Here is a 22,595-nt window from a genome sequence, read left to right as displayed (position 1 = left end):
GGTAATTTTTGGTTGATTTGAAAAGAGGAAAAATGTTGCCGTGGTACAATTTTGTTCCCCAAGGAAACTATCAATTGAACCAAAAGGTGGACATCTGTGACCCAGAGAGAGGCAAACATTTTCCTACTCCTAGAAGTGAGAGTTTCTTTGTAAAGCAGGCTTTCGGGAAGGCTTGGTGACTTTTGTGGGCCAAGCATTGTGCCAAAAGGCTGAACTTCGGTTATAAAGTCTGATTAAAGCACACCTGTGCTCTGCATTTATACAAGCTAACAGTGCCTGGGGAGGTTGGGTTTGGGACCTTCCTCTATGGAAGAAAAACCTTCCCACCTGTGACCTTTTTGGTGCCTCACCAAACAGATGTCTTCTTTGGAGTGTCATACATTATGTGTGAGGTGCCTTTTGCCGGCAGCTTCAGCTGTCGAAGCTTTTTAGTCATAAGAATCTATTGAAGTGAATGAAGATAACAGCCATTCTGGACATTCGTCTTAATGATATGTTCTTGTGAATCCACATGCTGAGGTGATTGAGGAGTACTAACAAAAATAATAAAAATACCAGTAAAGCTGATTTCTATGCAGAGAAGAGATCCATCACCTTCACACACTGTAGTGGGGTAGGCACGTTCTGTAAAGCTTTGCCAGTGTCCAATCACCTGAAGGTATATACCTATAGACCATGGTGTATGAATATGTTGTCTTGTACTGTACAAGATACTGTAATTTGCAGACCTACATTTTTATTATATTTATATTTTTAAGAGCCACCAAGGATTTTTTGTGATACACTGATATAATAGTGAAAAAACCCTGCTTTTTATTTAGACTGATAAATGTACAAAAATGTAAGCAAGATCAATTTCTATTTTTTTTTTTATTAAATATTTTTATAAATGCAACTGTACCTGACAAATACACTGTTAAATGGATGGCACTGCAGCCTGAAGATGTCTTTTGTCAGTGAAGCCTCCAGCCTATATGTGATCACTTGTGGGGACACAGCTGTCACTGACAACCAAGACTTGTGCAAAGTGTTGGCTGCTGGCTTTAAAAGAGGGTAGGTTTATTAACATATCCCCATGTGTATCGCAAGGTCAAGACAAATTCTCTATAGGAAAGAGAAAATCTCACAATAATTTAAATATGGCCAATGAACCAGTTCCCCTGGAAGGTAATGAAATGAATGAAACAACTGGCATCCAACCAGAACCAATTTTAGCCATACCTGCGCTTTTAAGCTTTGTCACACTGGGCACCTTTGGTGATATGATTATTCTTCAAATAAACAGCCAAATACAATTTTTAAATATGTTTATTTCCTAGAGTGAAATAAAAAGGTCTTCCATTCAGGAGCTTTCCCAGGATCACCAAGTCTGAGCAAACATGTCAAATATTGACAACATATTTGTTGAATACTGTGCACATTAAAGGCACAATAGTAAAAGACGAGTCACTGGGGGTTGTGGAGAACTAAAGCTTCAAAGGCTACCTCCATCTTTAAAAACGCAACTTCAGGCAGTTGGGGAAAGTAAACAACATCCAACTTACTGTCAAAGATTCATAGCTTGAAAATCCCAGCAGTACTGACTTTGTGAAGTATTGATTCTATAGAAAGCTCTAGGAAATCCAGGGGAACCAAAATATCTCAATCTCCTTAGATTTTTAAGACAGGGTGCTTTTCTAATGTCACCAGAGAACCAAACATAATATGATAAAGTGGTCTTCACACATCATCAATACTGGCATCCAACAACAAGGCGGGAGATGCAGCCCCTACTCTGTTAGGACTTTGTAAATATGCCATCTATTACATAATATATGAGCTATATCATTCCTGTAATCTGACGTGACTAAGCATTATGGGAATACTGGTTTTCACAAACCTAAGTCTTCTGAATTTAGGAGAAAGCAGCTGTATGTTTTTAGGTTAAACACTTGCCCTCCACCCCATAGCAGAAACACTGCCACAGGGCAGCAGGGCTGCGCAAAATCACGTATATATACACAGGTGATTAGCATTTGTGGGGAAAAGGGGGGGCGCCGCCCTACCCTCGCCACTATTGGCAGCTAGAGATATCAATCTCTAGGTCCCGACCGGCGATTCCTGGCCAGCACTCGGTGACTGTTGGGGAAAGAGGACAGGGGAAAGACCTGTGTGTAAACACAGGTCTCTCTCCTGTCAGCATGGACATGCTGTTTTGTATCTTTGCACAGAGATACAAAACAGCATGTCTCCCAAGTAAAACGCAGCATACAGTAAAACACACAGCTAACCCTTTGGTCGCCCCAGATGTTAACCCCTTCCTGCCCAGTGTCATTAGTACAGTGTCAATGCTTTTTATTAGCACTGGTCACTGTATTAGTGTCACTGGGGATGTCAGTAGCAGTTAGTTCCCCCTCAGTGTCAGAAATGCCCTCCGCAGTCCCGCTATAAGTCGCTGATCACCGCCATTACTAGTAGAAAAAAAAAATTAAAAAACTTCCAGTATAAATACAGCCATTTGTAAACACTATACCTTTTCACATAAACCAATTAATTTACAGGTATTGGGGTGTTTTTTTTAGCAAAGACATGTAAGCGGAATACATTCTGGCCTAAATTTATGAGGATATTTGATTTTTTTAAATTTTTCTTTTGGATATTTGATAGCATGAAGTCAAAAAATTTTTTTTTCCCCAAAAATTGTCGTTTTTTTGTTTACAGCACAAAAAAATAACACCACAGAGGTGATCAAATACCACCGAAAGAAAGCTATATTTCTGGGGGAAAATAATAAATTTCATGTATAGCATTGCATGACTGCGCAATTGTTAAAGTAACGCAGTGCCGTATTGCAAAAAATGGCCTGGTCAGGAAGGGGGCTAAATCCTCTAGAGGGTAAGTGGTTTACTAAATTATGTCACTGGTAAAAATATGTAAGATTGCATAGTCATAGAACTAGCTTCATACAAGGGTTAGACAAAAAAAAAAAAAAAAAGGGAAAACACTACATGATTTGCAGGGTGTGTCACATGACTGAGATTGAGTTCTGCAGTAACGTTCACAGCAGTTGTTTTCTTATTCCGGGTCACAATCCTGCACAATGTCCTTTTGTCTGTTTTGATCAGTTAACCATGTCAACCACGCTTATGCTCATCAAAAGACGTTTTCCCGGAAACTGTATATGCCATCACCTTTGATACTGTACCTTGCGACACGGAAAATAAAATCAGCAACTTCAGTCACAGAGGCACCAGCTAAGCGGTGCCAACAATTTGCCCTCTTTGAAGCTCAGTCAGCTCTGACATGACTCTGTATTACTAGCAGCACATTCAGTGAATGAGGAAGTGAGGCTTCCCACCTGTTAGCTAGGTGTCTCATCACACAGCAGACGCAAAAGAATGTTACATCACCGCTTTCAATGCGAAACGTGACTTTCACACCTGCAAATCATATAGTGTTTCCATTTTTTTTTGTCTAAACCCTGTAGCTCCAAAATAAGAGTGACTGCTCCTAAAAGTTGGTTAGACCAAGACTTTCAAGCAATGAATCACCAGTTTGTAGCATTTCTTACTTTCCCCCACACTGACAGAGTAATGTGGAGCTGCCCTCTAATACTACATATGCCCCTCCTGAATACTTCAATCTTAAAGTTACAGTGGCCATAACAGAGGGGAATTATACATTTTTAAATACAAATAATGCTGTAAAAACATTAAAGGTGGAAATAGCCTTTCCATACATCTTACTGAATTCACAAATCAAACAAAGCAAATGCCCCTATACAGTCAACACCTTAGTAGTTAGGTCATAAAAATAGTCACTTGGATTGAGCAATTCTGTACAGCAGACATCTCCTCTTGCTACAATTTGTACATTATATACACCATTACCGTACAAAAAGGAGTCTTTTTCCATGATTTCATATTTAACGGAGAAAAGAGCTAAAAACCAGACTCTGGACTTATAAATAAAGCAGAGAAAGCAAAAGCCAAGAACACCACTCCACCGATGATTGTCACTGTAAAATAAAAATGACAGCGTCAGATCCAAAGTTTCAGCTCAACATACAACCACTGGAATGGCTGCTATGAATAAAACCACTAATTGCTCCTGGTCTACCTATTGGCTGCAAGAGGTATTACTTTTCAAGACAGCTGCTTCTGCTACCCCATGAAATGATGGTATGTTACTGTATGACAATATTCCTTTTTCTTTCCAAAGGTATTTTTTCCTATACTGAGTGTGACTTGAAGCGGTCATTACTAACTACCTTGAAAAATGCTAGCAGCCTCTTGCTTTTTTCCCAATATTCATACTTCTTCTGTGTCAGTATACTTAATCTACATACCTCTTCTGAGTCATTACAAAGTATTAAAGTAATTGCATCAGCAATTTCAACCAGGTATGTAGTACCCTCTAGTCTGATACTAGAGCAGTGTAGGTAATGTATTGTGTACAACTCATAGTAACTATGCGAGTCTGTAAATCAGGTTGGGTTACTGCAGGTCAGTCTGAGTGGCTTAACAGGTTGGGACTCCATCGCCTCCACCTGGTTCTGGAGGACCATGGTACCTCCAAGAAGGCAGTGGGTGAAAGCAGTGGAGACTTAATCTGCATGTTTATGGGATTTTAACCAATCCCAGGTTTGGAGGCCCTGGTAGAGTGGTGAGACCACCACTCTACCAGGGCCTGGGAGAGCCAGGCTGGCACGGGAGTCAGGTGGAAGATGGTGTGCTGAGGAGATTGTCAGTGGCCTGGGAGGGCTCCTCTAGGTTTGGGGGATGGCCTCCAGGCTGGCTCAGGAAGGTCCATTTAGCATCATGGCATGAACAGGATCAAGGCCTGGAAGCAAGGAGGACAGACTGAGAACATCAGCACACCCAGGATCTACAAGTGGAGAGACTGCCACATGTAGCAAGCTTTCAAAGGAGAGCGTTGTGCATAATCCTTTTTCTGGGAGATCTCCAGAGCAGCCAGGAGGGCTGGTAGTGTCTGCAGGCTGTGGCACTGGGAGCAGATCTACAGGGGAGAGGAGAAATCTGCATGTAGTTTACAGCAAACTAAGCTAAGTTTCAGGGGGCTGCAAGTCCCTAGCCCATAAATGGCTTTTGCTACTGATCCGTAATGATGACCGATTTCAACGAAAAGAACAGTCCAGGATCTGTTTCTGTAAATAGGAAGTTGTCCCTGTGCATTGATTCAGTCAAGTTGGGCATCCCCCATAATCCCCATTACCCTACCTAAATTACATCCCATAATAAAATAAAAACCAAACTCATGGACTGTTCATTGATTGTGGAAATTGTGTGTTGCCTGGCTGTGCAAAGCCTAGAGGAATCTAGAAACAGTTGCCCTCAAGAGGGTAGTGCTACAGGTAAACAGCAACTTCAAAAAGAGACATCAATAATAGCAGACACATTATTCTTCTCACTACAAAGTTCCTATTAGTTTTGTTTTTTTTTTTTAACTAAAAGTTTAATCCTACACAATTGGAACAACAGGGATATATATGTAGAAAATTCAATGAGCACAAAGAACATGCAAATACAATCCAGCAATCTTCCTTGAAAGGGAAGTATAATGCCTAATAAGTGGAAAAGCTTGAGATCCGATTTGTCACCAGTGTACCTAAAGTGAACCTGTCAGGGGGTTAGCAGAATTTAAAGGGAATACTCTGATGAACTCGTCTGTCCGTTGGCCCATTTTCTAAAATCTTCACTCTAAAGAAGGGCTCCCAACACTGACAGGGCAGCCCACTTTAAATCTACCTCTATTGCTTACCACTTTTTTAGTATGCCTGAAGATTTTCACAGGCAAAACACATTTAATAAACTGTAGCCTATAATGTTGTCATATTAACTGTAAAGCAGCTAAAGTTTGCACACTACACACAGATCAAATATGCAGGGTGGTAAATAGTGATACTGGAATTACTTACCAGTCCGCACTGAAATTTTTTGTGCAATCATCCTGCCTCCAATCACCGCTAATCCAGTGCATAAACAATGACCTATGGTTCCTCCAACAGCAACACCAAAAGGGTCCTGTAGCAAGGGAAAACCATGAAAATTCCTCCAAAGAAATAGAAATAGACAATTAATTTAAGGCAGCCATACAAACACTCACCTCTCTAGCTGCCAAGACAATGGTTGTTAGCTGTGATCGATCCCCCCACTCTGCCAAGAAGGTCAAGGTAAATGCCTGGACGAAGATTGGAGAGATGAAGTGCATCCATCTCTTCTTGGGGACAATGGGCCCCCCTCCTGTTTCCACATCTGCAGGTCCGTTCAGGAGTTTAGATCTCTGAAGCTGATGGAGAAAAAGCCAACAACCAATAAAGCTGCTATTTGTAACTGTGCTATAAAGCTATGGCTACGAGAATAGTCCCACCTCCTGGAATGATTTACTGAGCAGAGAGCTCATCAGGGGAAAAACTCAAGGATAAGTTCACCATTAGGAACATATTACATGTTCCACCCATTTTTAGGCAGCTTCCACCTGTTCCCCTGCTAATTGTGAAAGCGTGCCATGGCTCTTCTCTGCACCCGCTGTCACAATTTGAAAAGAATGCAGCTGTGCGGGGCTCCGCTCAAACGGCCGCATAATTCATTCACAGTCTCCAGTGAATTAATGAACTACAACAGCTTTTGCGGCTGACAGCTTGCAGTTCTCAGTGAACCACCAGGGTGCTGGTGAGCACTCTTTAGTTCATTGAGTCTTCCTGTCACTGATGAATGAGCTTGTTCATTTTGAGCTGTTTGACTCATATAACATGGATGACCCACCCAGCAATTGGAGGAGCATGGCAGGTTTCTATCCCTTTGGATGTCTTGCTCTTACAACAAGAAACAATGCATGATGAAATTCATTAGTGTGCAATTCAAGACATGAGATCCATGTTAATACTTACTTCTTCATCTTTTCTTTTAATTTCTGCTTGTACTTCCTCTAGCTCCTCCTGTCCTTCATCAGGACTCATCTTTAATCCCTCCCTTAACATTCGAATTCCAAATATTGCGAAGAGTGCTGTAGACACATAGTATGTATATACCCTGGGGATGACTGTGGTAGCATATCCAAACAGAACTGGGGGAAACATGAGAAGCGCTATGAAGACAGACTGAGTGAACAACTTGTACATATCAGCGTTTCTACCATATCGGATATGACAAGCCAGGACAACATAATTACATTGCACACTCCCATATCACACTTTGTTATAACTGCAGATACAGAAGACTTTATTATTATGAATATCCTATACTCGATTTTAAATATTAGGCTTTCAAAACAACAAATGAAACGTTAGTAAAGTGGAACTAAACCCACCGATTAAACGCTTTCCCCAAACAGTTACATCCAAGGCAAGCCACCCACAGTTGCTTGTGCTCTCAACCAAACCGTGAAGCCATCAAATGGCTGGTGTCGTGATGTATCGCCCCATAGCAACAGCAGGTCAAACAGAGTAAGATGGCAGCTTCCTTGGCTTTAAAGGATAGGAGGGTTTAGCTCTGTTTTAACTATAGGGCACAAGGGATCTGTCTAATGCTTGTGCAGGCATAGCAAAAAAAAGTAAACGGGACCACAGCACCCACCATCCCTAGTCAAAACGTGCAAAATGTCTGGAATTATGTATCTATAATGTGTACCTAGCCAGATGTTTAAAATACATTTTCTTTACATTCTTTATCTTTAGAATAAAGAATCAGAGGAATGAACATACCAAAAAGAGAAAGCTATAAATCCAGTCATGTTACAGTAAAATGATATGCAGGGACACAATCATAGACAAGACCTGAGTATGTCTACATAGCAAGCATTTAAGCAAAGATGTCTCAGAAAGGTCATTCCTAGCTGTGTATAATTTGCTTCCCAGCATAGGTCCACCAACCACTTACGAATGGACTAAGGTAAGTTCCTTCAATAAGACATAAGGAATATGCAGAGGTGAACAGGGAAAGGGATCAGAAGGTTGGGAGAGGTTGTTACCCTAACAGAGCTCCCAAGACAACTCAGGCACTCCAAAAGACTATCTAGCTACAAGAAAGAGAGAGATGGAGGAGAAAGCAGAGATTAAAGAGAAGAACTCCTAACAAGATGGTGGGATTCTTGACGAGCAATCCTGTAACAGGTCAATCCCAGCCAAGCTAGTCTGTAGCTGATTTTATCCAGCTTAGAGATCCATTGCAGTTACTAAGTCTACTGTTGGGAGTTCAAAATGTTACGACAGTCTACTGAGCAGGTGGATTCAGTCCATGCAAACTCCTTTTTGTTTGGATAATATAAGTATTAAATATACATAAAATGGTAGAAATAATATTCAAGCTCTAGAAATGAAGAATACAGCCAAAAGATAGCTACTTACCCGATAAACAAGTCATCAGTCCTAAAGCGAGCATAGCTCCAGCCAGCACAGTCAGGCGATTATAACGCATTGCCATTATGGCGGCAATAAAAAAGGTCTTATCGCCCAACTCTGAAACAATGATCACAGATATAGCAGCTACAAAGGCATGGATAAACCCCAAGTTAGCAGTGGAAGTAAACTCTATGTTCTGATCATGTACAGCAGGAGGCAGACTTGGTATTTTCTGTAAAAAAGGAAGAATAAAACAGAATTTATAAAAGAATTGAATCTGTTTCTGACAGAACAAAAACAAACAATGGAAGAATAGATCTTTCTGTAATGTAACACTTGATTAAAACTGTACCCAAAACTAATACTGTTTCTTACTTTTCATATAAATTCTTTATTTAACCACTAGCCTACAGGGCACTTATACCCCCTTCCTGCCGAGGCCAATTTCCAGCTTTCAGCGCTGTTGCACTTTGAATGACAATTGAGCGGTCATGCAACACTGTACCCATATGAAATTTTTATCTTTTTTTGTGACCGATAGAGCTTTATTTTGGTGGTATTTAATCACCTCTGGGTCTTTTATTTTTTTCTTAAACAAACCAAAAACCACTGAAAATTAAAAAAAAAAAAAGTTTCTTAGTTTTTGTTATAACATTTTGTAAATAAGTGATTTTTCTCTTTCACTGATGTGCGCTAATGAGGCTGAACTGATGGGCACTGATAGGCTGCCCTGATGGACACTGATAGGTGGCACTGATGAGGAGGCACTGGTAGGTGGCACTGATGGGCATTGACAGGCAGCACTGATGGGCACTGAAAGGCAGCACTGATGGGCGGCACTGACTGGCACTGAAAGGCAGCTCAGATGGGCACTATGTTGCCTTGATGTGCACTGGTAGGCACTGATATGTGGCAGGTGGCATGGATGAGCACTGAGAGCTGGCACTGATGGGGCTACACAGATCATCAGGGCACACTGATCATCACAGTGCTCTGATGATCAGCGTACATGTCCCCTCCGAGGAATGCCGATTACCGGCTCTCCTCTCCTCCCGAGCTGTCAGCTTGTGGGGAGAGAAATGCCGATAACCGGCATTTCCCTGTTTACATGTAATCAGCTGTGATTGGACACAGCTGATCACATGACCAAGCCGACATCTTCGGCTCTTTCCGTGGATTGGTGATCCGCTGTGTCCAAGGGTCTTCGGCTCTTTCCGTGGATTGGTGATCCGCTGTGTCCATTACAGGCCGTCCTCCTTACAGGGTCCAGGTACAGTTTCTCTTGGTTTCTGGCCCTAGCAACCAATCCACATAGGACCCAACTCTGCTCCACTAGGTGTGTGAGGAATAGGCCAGGAGCAAGGGGAACAAAGCCCTTGAAAAGATTTTCAGAGAGACACAGGGACACACATCCATCATCTACAGACTCCAGCACAAAACTGAGGCTTATCTGAGCTGGAAAGAATTATGCCTGGGAAGGGATTCCTGACGTTTCTGCTCAATGTCCAATACAAGATAGCCTTTTGGGGAAATGTGCCCTCTCTAGTGTCTAAATACAAATGCTTGAACTAGATGGAAGTTGTGTAGGATAGGCACCTTTATTTTTTTTAACATTACAAGTAGCCATCAAACATCGACACTGTAAAAAGGAGTGGGCAAATTCCAGTCATCATGGCAACTGGAAAAGGTCACCTTGTAATCAGGATGACCTGATTAAGGTAGGTAGAAAGTACCAGTGCAAGGCCCTCCCTCATAGCCAGAAAAGAAGGTGGTTGACAGCTCGAGAGGAGAGGAGAGCCGGTAATCAGCATTCCGCGGAGGGGACATCTACACTGATCATCAGAGCACTGATCATCAGTGTGCCCTGATGATCAGTGTAGCCCCAGCAGTGCCACCTGTCAGTGTCCCTCAGTGCCAGCTGTCAGTGCTCATCAGTGGCACATGCCAGTGCACATTAATGCCACATATCAGTGCCCATCTGAGCTGCCTTTCAGTGCCAGCCGTCAGTGCCAGCCAGTACCACCTATCAGTGCCATATATCCGTGCTGCCTTTCAGTGCCCATCAGTGATGCCTGTCAATGCCCATCAGTGCCACCTACCAGTGCCTCCTCATCAGTGCCCCCTATCAGTGTCTATCGGTGCAGCCTCATTAGTGCACATCAGTGAAGGAGAAAAATCACTTATTTACAAAATTTTATAACAAAAAGAATAAAACTTGTTTTTTTCAAAATTTTCAGTGGTTTTTGGTTTATTTAAGAAAATAAAAACAGTTGATTAAATACCACCAAAAATAAAGCTCTGGCTCAACAAATGATAAAAATTTCATATGGGTAGTGTTGCATGACCGCGCAATTGTCATTCAAAGTGTGACAGCGCTGAAAACTTGAAATTGGCCTGGGCAGGAAGGGGGTATAAGTGCCCTGTAGGCAAGTGGTTAAACCTCCCTCTCCTGAACACGAAAGAATCGCGTAGAGGATAGGAACATTTTGACCACGGGGAAACCCAAAATGCGGGAAAACTGCGGTAACGCGTTTTTGTCTCGATTTGCATTTTCCCACGGCCAGCGGTCAGGGTAGGCTCATGTACATGAAGCCTTACACTCAGCCACTGTCAACCAAAATGCACTGACCTGGCCCACCAACCTGCAGAGACTGTAGGAATGAAAGCTACAATGTTACTGGCTCCTAAAGTCCTAAAACAGGCATCTAGATTTTTGTAAGATTTGTCCACGCCTTTCTTACTATAAGCATGATCAAATATCTTTTATACAAGTGAAGAAAATAACAGAAGCAGCGCCTATACCCGAACACCATTAAAACCTTTTTCTACAGTTATGCTACATAACAAGAATATATTGCATTGTAATGGGATTTATTTTTACTATGTGCTGTGTTTCACGCCTTATTGCGGAAGAAAGAAATCTTAACATCTAAACGCAGTTTTGCAACTTTTTCATGTGTTCGTAAAACAACGCATACATTTGCAACTACTGTGTGTATCTAGGTGAATTATTATGTGTGCATTATTGCTTTGTACAAGTAGTAGGGCTCAAACAATAGTTTGCCTTTGAGAAGGCAACAAGTTTAATTTCCAGACATCATGCACTCATTACAGGCACTTTGTGGTGTCCAAATGACAGAATGACCCGCCCCCCAATTCAATCAAGAACCCCCGCTACCTCCAGGTATCTATTCATCTAGGGGTGCAGCTTGAGTTTTGTCCCTCAGGAATAACTCTGAACACTAGTAATCAAGCCCTGATCAAACTAATGCAAAATGGATAAAAATATAAAAACAAAACAATCTTTTTTTTTTTTTTTTTACACAGATGTTCTAAGGAGAAAGGTACATGAGGAGTTTTACAAGCTTCCTGATCATGTGATCACATGATATGGAGGCTGTCATACCACCACCTGATCGGTATTCTGTAACCAAGAGCTGTTGGTGATAGTGGCAAAAACATGACAGCATCACAAAAAAAAAAAAAAAATTCCACCTTTATAGCACCTTATACAGTGGATATAAAAAGTCTACATGCCTACATGCCCCTGTTAAAATAATTTCAGAACTTTTTCCACCTTTAAAGTATCATATAAAAACTGTACAACTCAGTTGAACAACTGAAATCTTTTAGGTGAAGTAAAAAAAAAAAATAAAAAAATAAAAATAAAAAAATTATAGTTGCATAATTGCACACCCTTAAACTTATACTTTGTTGAAGCACCTTTTGATTTTCTTACAGCACTCAGTCTTTCTGGGTATGAGTCTATCAGTATGGCACATCTTGACTTGGTAATATTTGCCCAATTTTCCTTGCAAAAACACTCCAAATCTGTCAGATCGCGAGGGTATCTCCTGTGCACAGCCCTCTTCAGATCACCCCACAGATTTTTGATTGGATTCAGGTCTGGGCTCTGGCTGGGTCATTGCAAAACTTTAATCTTCTTGTGGTGAAGCCATTCCTTTGTTGATTTGGATGTATGCTTTGGGTCCTTGTCACGCTGAAAGATGAAGTTCCTCTTCATGTTCAGCTTTCTAGCAAAAGCCTGAAGGTTTTGTGCTAATATTGACTGGTAATTGGAACTGTTCATAATTCCCTCTACCTTGACTAAGGCCCCAGTTTCAGCTGAAAAAAAACAGCCCCAAAGCATGATGCTGCCACCACCATGCTTCACTGTGGGTATGGTTTTCTTTTGGTGATGTGCAGTGTTGTTTTTGCGCCAAACATATCTTTTAGAATTATGGCTAAAAAGTTCAACCTTGGTTTCATCAGACCATAATACATTTTCCCACATGCTTTTGGGAGACTTCAGATGTGTTTTAGAAATATTTAGCCGGGCTTTTATGTTTTTCTTCATAAGAAATGGATTCCATCTTGCCACTCTACCCCATAGCCCAGACATATGAAGAATACGGGAGATTGTTGTCACATGTACCACACAGCCAGCACTTGCCAGATATTCCTGCAGTGCCTTTAATGTTGCTGTAGGCCTCTTGGCAGCCTCCCAGACCAGTTTTCTTCTCGTCTTTTCATCAATTTTGGAGGGACGTCCAGTTCTTGGTAATGTCACTGCTGTGCCGTATTTTCTCCACTTGATCATGACTGTCTTCACTGTGTTCCTTGGTATATCTAATGCCTTGTAAATTCTTTTGTACCCTTCTCCTGACTGATACCTTTTAGCAATGAGATCCCTCTGATGCTTCGGAAGCTCTCTGCGGACCATGGCTTTTGCTGTAGGATGCGACTAAGAAAATGTCAGGAAAGACCTACTAGAACAGCTGAACTTTATTTGGGGTTAATCAGAGGCACTTTAAAATGATGGCAGATGTGTATTGACTCCTCTTTAACATTATTTGGAACGTGATTGCTTAATTCTGAACACAGCTACATCCCCAGTTATAAGAGGGTGTGCACACTTATGCAACAACATTATTTTCATTTTTTTATGTTTACTTCCCCCCCCCCCCCCAAAAGATTTTAGTTTTTCAATTCAGTTGTACAGTTTATAGGTCACATTAAAGTTGACAAAAGTCTGAAATTATTTATCTTTGTCTCATTTTTTTACATCACAGAAACCTGACATTTTAAACAGGGGTGTGTAGACCTTTTATATCCACTGCATATATGTGACCACAGTGGGAAGGGGTGAACAACATGCCGACACAGCACACTGGAGAGCTGGTCCAATGCTCCTACCCAGAGCACAGGGGTCCAGGTTTCAAGTGACCCAAAATGCTCTCTGCACACTAATCCAACAATTCTCATGCTCCCTGAGCAGCAATGCTGAGGAAAGCAGGTATTGGACCACTGGAGACATCAACCACAGCACTATGCGAGAGGAGTAATTCAGTAAGGGCCAGCTTAGTGTTGTGTTAAGCATGAACACAAAAAATGCCTAAACTACATACCACGTAAAAAAAAAAAAAAAAAAAGTACTTCAATTTACTTTTAAACAAAGAACTCACCGTAGTTTTCAAAACGTATAAAATTTATTTCAATGACATGACATGTTGGTAACTGCATTATCTGTGCAAATAAATGCCATATGCACCTCTGAAATTTTTGCAAACAAACCTAACTGCAAAGCCCTTCAATGTTTCTAATAAAGAAAGTAAAAACTCTAGTAAATCTGGCCAAAAAACATGTAAAGATCAATCTGAATGAGCTGTATGGCCCTTGGGCAAAACAGATGGTTCACATGACACAGTTAACAGCAATGACTGTACACACTGGGAACCACAGTCATCAAGCAAACCAGTTTATCTCTGAACATTTCTCACATGAAATGCATCAGAATGTAAGTGTGTGTGTGTATATATATACAGTTGTGTCCAAAATTATTCAACCCCCACTGAAATTGAGTGTTTTGGCCAGTTTGACATTGCTTTTGATCATTCAGTCATCTTGCTTACATTTACATTAAAGAGGCACTTGTAGGTCAGACAAATATAACATAACAGTTATAATGAAATAACCACAAATGTCTTTTCTGTGCTCACAGCATTATCAGTTTTATTCAACCCCCAAGTGACATTCAATCTTAGTACTTAGTACAGCATCCTTTTACAGTTATAACAGCTTTTAAACGTGAAGCATAGCTTGACACAAGTGTCTTGCAGCGATCTACGGGTATCTTCGCCCATTCTTCATGGGCAAAGGCCTCCAGTTCAGTCACATTCTTAGGCTTGCGCACTGCAACTGCTTTCTTTAAGTCCCACCAGAGGTTCTCAATCGGATTTAAGTCTGGTGACTGCGATGGCCACTCCAAAATGTTCCAGCCTTTCCTCTGCAACCATGCTCTAGTGGACTTGGAGGTATGCTTGGGATCATTGTCCTGTTGAAAGGTCCAACGTCTCCCAAGCCTCAGGTGTGTGACGGACTGCATCACGTTTCCATCCAATATCTCCTGGTACTGAAGAGAATTCATGGTACCTTGCACACGCTGAAGCTTCCCTGTACCTGCAGAAGCAAAACAGCCCCAAAGCATGATTGACCCTCCACCATGCTTCACAGTAGGCAAGGTGTTCTTTTCATCATAGGCCTTGTTCTTCCTCCTCCAAACATAGCGTTGATCCATGGGCCCAAACAGTTCTAATTTTGTTTCATCAGTCCACAGAACACTATCCCACAACTTTTGTGGTTTGTCCACATGGCTTTTGGCATACTGCAGTCGACTCTTCTTATTCTTTGGAGACAGCAAGGGGGTACGCCTGGGAGTTCTGGCACGGAGGCCTTCATTACGCAGTGTGCGTCTTATTGTCTGGGCTGAAACTTCTGTACCCACATCTGACAAATCTTTTCTCAGTTCCTCAGCAGTCACACGGGGACTTCTCTCCACTCTACGCTTCAGGTAGCGCACAGCAGTCGAAGTCAGCATCTTCTTTCTGCCACGACCAGGTAGCGTTTCAACAGTGCCCTTTGCCTTGAATTTGCGAATGATGCTTCCTAAGGTGTCTCTTGGTATGTTTAACATCTTTGCAATCTTCTTATAGCCATTGCCCTTCCTGTGAAGAGAAATCACCTCTTCTCTTGTCTTCCTGGACCATTCTCTTGCCTTCACCATGTTTGTAACCACACCAGTAAATGTCTAGAAGGAGCTGAGTATCACAGTCATTTTAAAGCTGCCTAATTGGTGCTTATTATGCTTGATTGCTGCTCGGTGACATCCACAGGTGTTTTCAATACCTGATGGAAAGCACCTGTATGAACCTCTGTTCTTCAGAGTGGTAGTCTTTAAGGGGTTGAATAATTGTGGCAATGAAGAAACCACATAAGAACCATTTACTACTGTATTACATAAACAATTGATGTCATTTTAGTTGCATTTGGGTAGTTACAACGTCCTTGTAGGATTTGATTCTGAATACAATTCCAAATGTACACTATAGTCCCTAAACCCCTTTACAGCATTGGGGGTTGAATAATTTTGGACACAACTGTATATATATATATATATATATACACACACATATATATATATATATACATGCACACACCACATACATACATATATACATACACACACAGTGCTCAGCATACATGTGTACACCCCAATAGAGTTGTCAGAAAGCCTTTAGGGCTTTTTCACATGGGACGCTTACTGGGTCCACCTACCCGTTTTTCAGGAGGACCCAATCAGAACCTCTATTCTCCTCTATGGCGCGGCGGGTATAAATGGACGTGTCCATTTACACCTGCTGACATCCAATCCGATCTGCCAAAAAGGGACGATGGGGATCCAATTCCCCTTCCGTCCAGATGAAAACGGACAGGCCGTTTTCATCCGACCACACATTGAGGAGAGTGAGCTGCTCTGCAGCAGAGTGGACACAGAGCTGTCATCCGCTTGCTCAGCGGGGATCAGCGGAGAGATTCCCCGCTGAGCAAACGGATCCGCTCTGTGTGAAAAGATCCTCACTTTCCTTTCCATATCAACATTTTCTATGGGACACTATACTGTAAACTACTCCCACAAATGCGGGTCATTGATTGCAAACAAGATTTGTTCATTTGCACACACAAAAAAGTATTTTCCCTAACAAATTCATTCAAGACCATGTTGCAAAAATGAATACACCTCAGTGAAAGTCTTAGGGGCAAAGCTTAATTTTAGAAAACAAAATCCTAATTAACAAGAATTCAACTACAGGTGAGTCTAATTATTCATTAAACAGGTGTCCAGCAAACAGTTGATTATAACAGGGCGTTACTTAAAGAAAACCCCTTCCTATTTTATGTTGTCTGCAATTTCACCACATGGAAGAGAAATGTCAAGGCCTGACAAAGAAAATTTCTTTACACAAGAAAGGTGAAAGCTACAAGAAGATCACAAAAGCTTTATTCATCGGTCAGAATACTGTTATAAAAGCAACAGAAAAATCTTACAAAGATGGAACTGCAACCATCTCACAGAGATGTCCAGGCTGTCCACGGAAGGCAACACCTCGACAGGAGCGTCTTCTGATGAGAAGGGTATAAGAAAATTGCCATTCAAGTTCAATACAGTTAGCCAAACAAGTAAGAAAACCAAACTGTATGTTGTACACTGTAGAGGAATGGCCTGCATGGATGTCGTCTACGGAGAAAGCCTCTCCTAAAGCCCATGCACAAAAAAAAGCCTGCCTAGAATTTGCCAGGGCCAATGCTGGAAAAGAAGAAAACTACTGGGACTCTGTACTCTGGACTGATGAGACCAAGATAAATGTTTTTGGAACTGATGGCTTCAAAACTGTACGGCATTGCAAAGGTGAGGAGTACAAAGAAAAATGCATGGTGCCTACAGTGAAATATGGTGGTGGCAGTGTCCTTCTGTGGGGCTACATGGGTACTGCTGGTGTCAGGGAGCTGCATTTCACTGATGGTATCATGAATTCACAGATGTACTGCTCTATACTGAAAGAGAAGACACTACCATCACTCCGTGCCCTTGGTCGTCATGTAGTTTTCCAACATGACAATAATCCAAAACACACATCTAAGACCACTATCGCATGTCTTAAGAACAGGGTGAAAGTGATTCAGTGGCCAAGTATGTCTCCTGATCTGAGCCCATTTGAAAACCTATGGGGAATTCTGAAGAGACAAGTTGAGCATCACCATCCAGCCTCTAAAAGAGGTCATTCTTGAAGAATGGAAAAAAGATAGATGTTGCAATATGTCGCCAACTTGTTCATTCCATGCCTAGAGGACTTGGTGCTGTCCGTACAAATCATGGAGGTCATACAAAATACTAGATGTAGTAGTTTTTGCTGGGAGGTGTATTCATTTTTGTATCAACTAATCTGAGTAAAATTGTAATCCAAGTTATATTATTAACCTTACTTTCATGTAATGAGCCAAACAAATGTTCTATAAAACTCAGTTTTGTCAAAATTTTGTAAATTGTTCTTCTGTTCATTGAGATATAGATTAAAATCTTACTTTTCAAAAGGGGTGTAGTCATTTATGCTGAGCACTGTATACATGATAAAGCTTCTGCTTTGGACCTCCACTTACATTGTTGCTAATAAGATATGTGTTCTCTGTAGTGCTGCTGGACACACACATACAGGACTATAGACTTCCAGTCAAGTGTGGGAATTGGTGCACAGAAGAGGTATTCTGAAATAGGAGGTGTTTGTGCCTCATGGCATTGTGGTTGCTGAGCAACACACAAAGATGGTTTAAAACAGACTTGTGCCAATAAAAATAATACTGGGGAATGAAACAAGAGAATGGGGAAATGTCTCTGTGACAACAAAAAGCTTCACAGGAACTGTAAGTTAATGACATAAATGTTCATGATATTGCACAGTCTGCATTTAGTAATAAAGGCTAAAAGATTTTGGAGTAAAATATGTAATATCCCAGAATAAATGTCCGTCACCCCCCATCTATCATATATAGTTCAGACCTATCAGTCTCCACATATCCTAAGTCAAGGCTCTGACTTATGGCCATCTTACTGCTCACATCATTCAGCTTGTGCTAAAAAAATCTCACATAATTCAGGTACACAAATGTAAAAAAAAAAAACAAAAAAAACAAAAAGGACATGAGATAATGACCAGAAAAAACTGGACAGCAAAATGAGTCTTCAGAACAACTGTTCTATGAGGCCCCATTCATGTTGCACAACTTTTTACTTTTTTTGGCATTTTATGTGTGTTTCTAAGTGTCACACATAGAGCGACCCATTCAACTGAATGTGCATTTGTCACACAAAAGAAGATCCTGCACCATTCTGAGCAACAAGTTTTCCGCAATTTCCACAAATTTTTGGCACGTGTCAATCACGGCAAATTTGCACCACGTTTGGAGTGCCATTAACAATGAATGGCACCCAAACATGAGTCACTTGTCTTTCCTCAATTCAGAATCACTAGGTGTGCATGGCGCCTAAACATGCATAGCTGTATTAGTCAAGCATGACATTTCTATACCTAACAAGCCATCTTTGGTGTCTTCCTCATCTTGAGGGACAAGTTCGACAGACCAAAAATTATTGTGACAATGTATTATTCCCCAGAACTTTGTTAGAGGTGTCGGCAGAGATCACAGAGAGCCCTTAGATACTGTTGTTGCCAAGTCTAAATATAAATCAGCCTCAACAGGTTGGATTCATCTTCACCCTATAAAGGAACCTATATGCTGATGTTCACCCAATGCTGATGTTCACTGAACTTTCCAAATAAAGAAACGGTTACAGGGATTAATTTTACACGGTTTATGTTGAGCAATAGAGTAACAATAAAAACAGTATATGATTAAGAGAAAAGATTAAAGGATAAGTTCACCTTTGGTTTTTAGGGTGGAACATGTAACATGTTCCCAAATGCTGCAGCCACCACCTGCTGCCCCCCGACAGAAGTACGGGGAGAAGTCCCCTCGTACTAGCTATCAGATATGAAAACCGCACAGCCGTGCCACATCATTAATTTTTTGTGAATGAATGAACTGCAAGTTCCGAAAGCCTTAGCGGCTGTCGGCTTCTAGTTTTCAATGAACTACCACAGCTCTGTTCATTGATTCTGTCAGTATATCTGCTTGCTCACTCATCCCGTACGGACAAGCAGATATACTGATAAATCTGCAGGAGACTGCTGATCACTGGCGCAATGCTTTGCAGGCTCCTGCAGACAAAAATAATAAATGCACATTTTTTTTTTAACTGAAAAAAAAAAAAAAGTGCATTATTTTTGTGCAAAAGATGAACTTATCCTTTAAAGTATGACTAAAGGCAAAACTTTTTTCATTTTGGAAAGAGAAAGGTTCCATTCACATTAGTGTGTCTCCAAAGTCATGCGATTACCAATGCAACTTTGATCCGACTTTACATTCACTGGACTAAAGTTGCATCAAACGTCATACCAAAGTAGTGCAGGAACGACCTGAAGTAGCACAGATTTGAATGGTACTCATTGGAAAACATGGGATGCAACTTTGGACCCCAATGTGAATGGAGAGTTATAACCGCTGTCAGTTTTTTTTTCCCAGCAATCTGTGCCCCACTGTGGAGAGTTACCTTCACTTCCTATCCCATAGCCAAAACAGTGAGAATAAACTCCTTCAAAGTGAGGGAACCCCGGCGTGTCACCACAGCAAGTACCCCCCCAGTGGCAGATTTCCTCTATTTCTGTTCTGGTGTGAACTCAAAAGTTTGAGATTTTGTTTTACTTTCTCTTGGGAAAACAGTCAACAGGATAAGCAAAGGGTGAATCTCCCTAACTGGTGCAGATAAAATTAAAACCTGTCAGGGGGTCTATTTCCTCTACACTCTATCCAAAACTAAAAACAAAATACATTTTGCCTTTAGCCGCCTCCCGCCCGCCATATAGTACAATGATGGGCGCAAGGCGGTTCTCTCGTTCTGGGAGGACGTCATATGACGTCATCCCATTCTAACAGCACATGCGTGGCTCTGGGAGCGCGCGGCGATCGCCGGTGCGCTGTGTCCCTCGGAAGATGTTGGCTCGGTCATGTGATCAGCTGTGTCCAATCACAGCTGATCGCATGTAAATAGGGAAATGCCGGTTATCGGCATTCCTCTCCTCACGAGCTGTCACGCTGACAGAAGATAAACAGGGAGGGGGTCTAAATGGGAAAACCAAAACATAGAATTCTTGATTGAGATATTAAATCAAGTGTTTCCAAATTATCTCAAACTCTGGTAATCTGTTGTATAAAATACTCACCATTTTTTCATGAATCACAACCAATGAAAAGTTTAGCATTGGTTAACAGTAATCTGGTTGTTGGGGACTTCCAGGACTGCACGCTACTATCATATGATCATAAACACCATGAAATGATCGAATGTGTTGGTGGTAGGGTGCCTGTATCCAGGTATTTTTGTGACTGGTTGAAACTGCCCGATTTGCATCAGGTACCATAAGCTGTCACAGTCATGCAGGAGTCATCACTCCAAAGCCGATCGGGTGCCAGTCTAATGAGCACAAACTCATTTCATGAAGATATACTGACAGAGAAGGAGGAGATGCACACCAATGGCATCACCTGGCTCAGAAAACATCATTCAGCCATACAAGCAACACAACTCATCCTCACCTGCAGACCTCCCCTCTCTGACATGTTTCATCCTTACAGGCTTAGTCATAGAGCTAGCATAAGCTGTCATCTTGTACCTTTACTTTAGTGATGTCCTCCTCCTCTAGTACCAACTACTGTCCTACAGATGAGCATACTGCATGTTAAAGCTGCTGTCTGCATATCCAAAGACAATCTCACCCCAAGTCTTGGTAATGTCTGGGTATGTGGATCACTCAGAAAATACATGGAGATATAGGGGCCAATAGCAGAAAGAGAAGAGACTTGGCAAAGTCTGGGTGACACTGGAGGGGAAACCACTACAGTGAAAACCAAGAGCTGATAAATGATGCTGTCAACTATCACATGCAGCTCAAAACTCAAAATAAAATATATAGAGAATCCGAGCTGTAGCCCCTTACATCATCAAGGGGTTGTACATACTGTTCAGTACATGTAATGCTACAGGAGATGGTCAGAGCCTGTGGGCGCTCTACAGCAGCCAGCCAGAGACTGCCTTGTAAAGACTAAGTCTAGGCTCCTAGTGTGCTGCTGTACCTTGAAGGTGGAAAGGGCTGCCACCAAGTGAGCCTGCACTCTGCTTCTATATTGCTATATGTATAGCTGGGAACTCCGTTTACCGTTCAAGGATAAGTTCAGCTTTCTAAAGAAAGAAAAAAAAATCATAATAAATGCACATCTTTTTGCAGGTAAAAAAAATAGGCTTTTATTTTTTTTTGTTTTTTAGTAGCCTGTAAAGCATTGCACCCATTATCAGCAGATCACAGATGCAATCACAGGCTCCTGCAGACTGTCAGTGTAAGCTGTCTGCTCATAACTCAGATGGGCAGGCAGTTACACACTAACAGGAAGAATCAATGAACTACCTAGAGAGTGCATCAGCACCCTGGTAGCTCATTGAGAACTACAAGCTATCAGCATGTGAAGTTCATTCATCCATTCACTCACAGGAAACCGTGAATGAATGAAACAGGCATGTGGTCATAAGGTTGTGTTCTTTTCAAATTGTGACAGAGAGTGCAGGGAGAGGATGGGTGGAACATACAACACGTTCCCAAAGGTGAATGTATCCTTTAAAGATCACACTTCTCAGGAGAGCCTTGACTCATCAGTTTAGCTTTTCCATTTATCTGCAAATGTACACAAGTACATGTAAAAACCTGTTTTAACCCGAATAAGAACAGTTTGATTTTTGTGCTGGCTATCTTTGAAGTGTGAAGACCTCCTTTGTAGTGCTGTGTATATTGCCCTGCCCATTCACACTTGTCCCATTTTTGCTAGTTTCTAACAGATCAGGGTGGCTGCCACTGTTGATTTTTTTTGGCCAGTGACTGAGACACATTATTTGAGATGGTCCCAGACTGTGGACAAACACAAAGGACACAGAGACCGGGGACATGTTACAGGAGGCTGCAAGGCATCATAGACAGAACAGTCCAATTAAAAATCAATGTTTGGGCTGCTGTCTGCTGGGGTCTGAGGGCTGCACAAATGTAACAAAGGGTCGCAGGTTGGGCACCAATGCCTAAGCATATACAAAGTTTGCTTTTAAATAAACCCTCAGTGATCCAATATCTCCTGAACCGATATTCCTGCTGAGTGGTAGGCAACAGAACACTCCATACTGGTACATTGTACCTTAAAGCCCAACTCCAGGACAGAGAACCCCCTGCCCCCTCTCCTCTATAAGCGTTCCATAAAAAAAAAAAAG

The 22,595-nt window shown here is 41.6% G+C and overlaps 1 protein-coding gene across 1 annotated transcript in view; it reads right to left on the bottom strand.

Moving 5' to 3' along the window:
- Positions 1-1,292: 1,292 nt before the first annotated feature.
- Positions 1,293-22,595, bottom strand: part of TMEM165 (transmembrane protein 165) — a 29,251-nt gene continuing 7,948 nt past the window's right edge. The window contains exons 2-6 of the mRNA XM_089669266.1: positions 8,345-8,570; positions 6,890-7,065; positions 6,106-6,288; positions 5,918-6,023; positions 1,293-3,997 (exon numbers count right to left, since the gene is read on the bottom strand). Of these exons, the coding sequence (XP_089525392.1) occupies positions 3,921-3,997; positions 5,918-6,023; positions 6,106-6,288; positions 6,890-7,065; positions 8,345-8,570 (768 nt within the window). The 3' untranslated portion in view covers positions 1,293-3,920. The remainder of the gene's footprint in view (positions 3,998-5,917; positions 6,024-6,105; positions 6,289-6,889; positions 7,066-8,344; positions 8,571-22,595) is intronic.

The sequence above is a fragment of the Staurois parvus genome, unplaced genomic scaffold, assembly GCF_062004578.1.
Source record: "Staurois parvus isolate SC_StPar_1 unplaced genomic scaffold, SC_StPar_1.0 ptg000071l, whole genome shotgun sequence".
Classification (NCBI taxonomy): Eukaryota; Metazoa; Chordata; class Amphibia; order Anura; family Ranidae; genus Staurois; species Staurois parvus.
The sequence above is the reverse complement of the archived record's forward strand: the minus strand, read 5'-3'. Positions and strand labels throughout refer to the sequence as shown.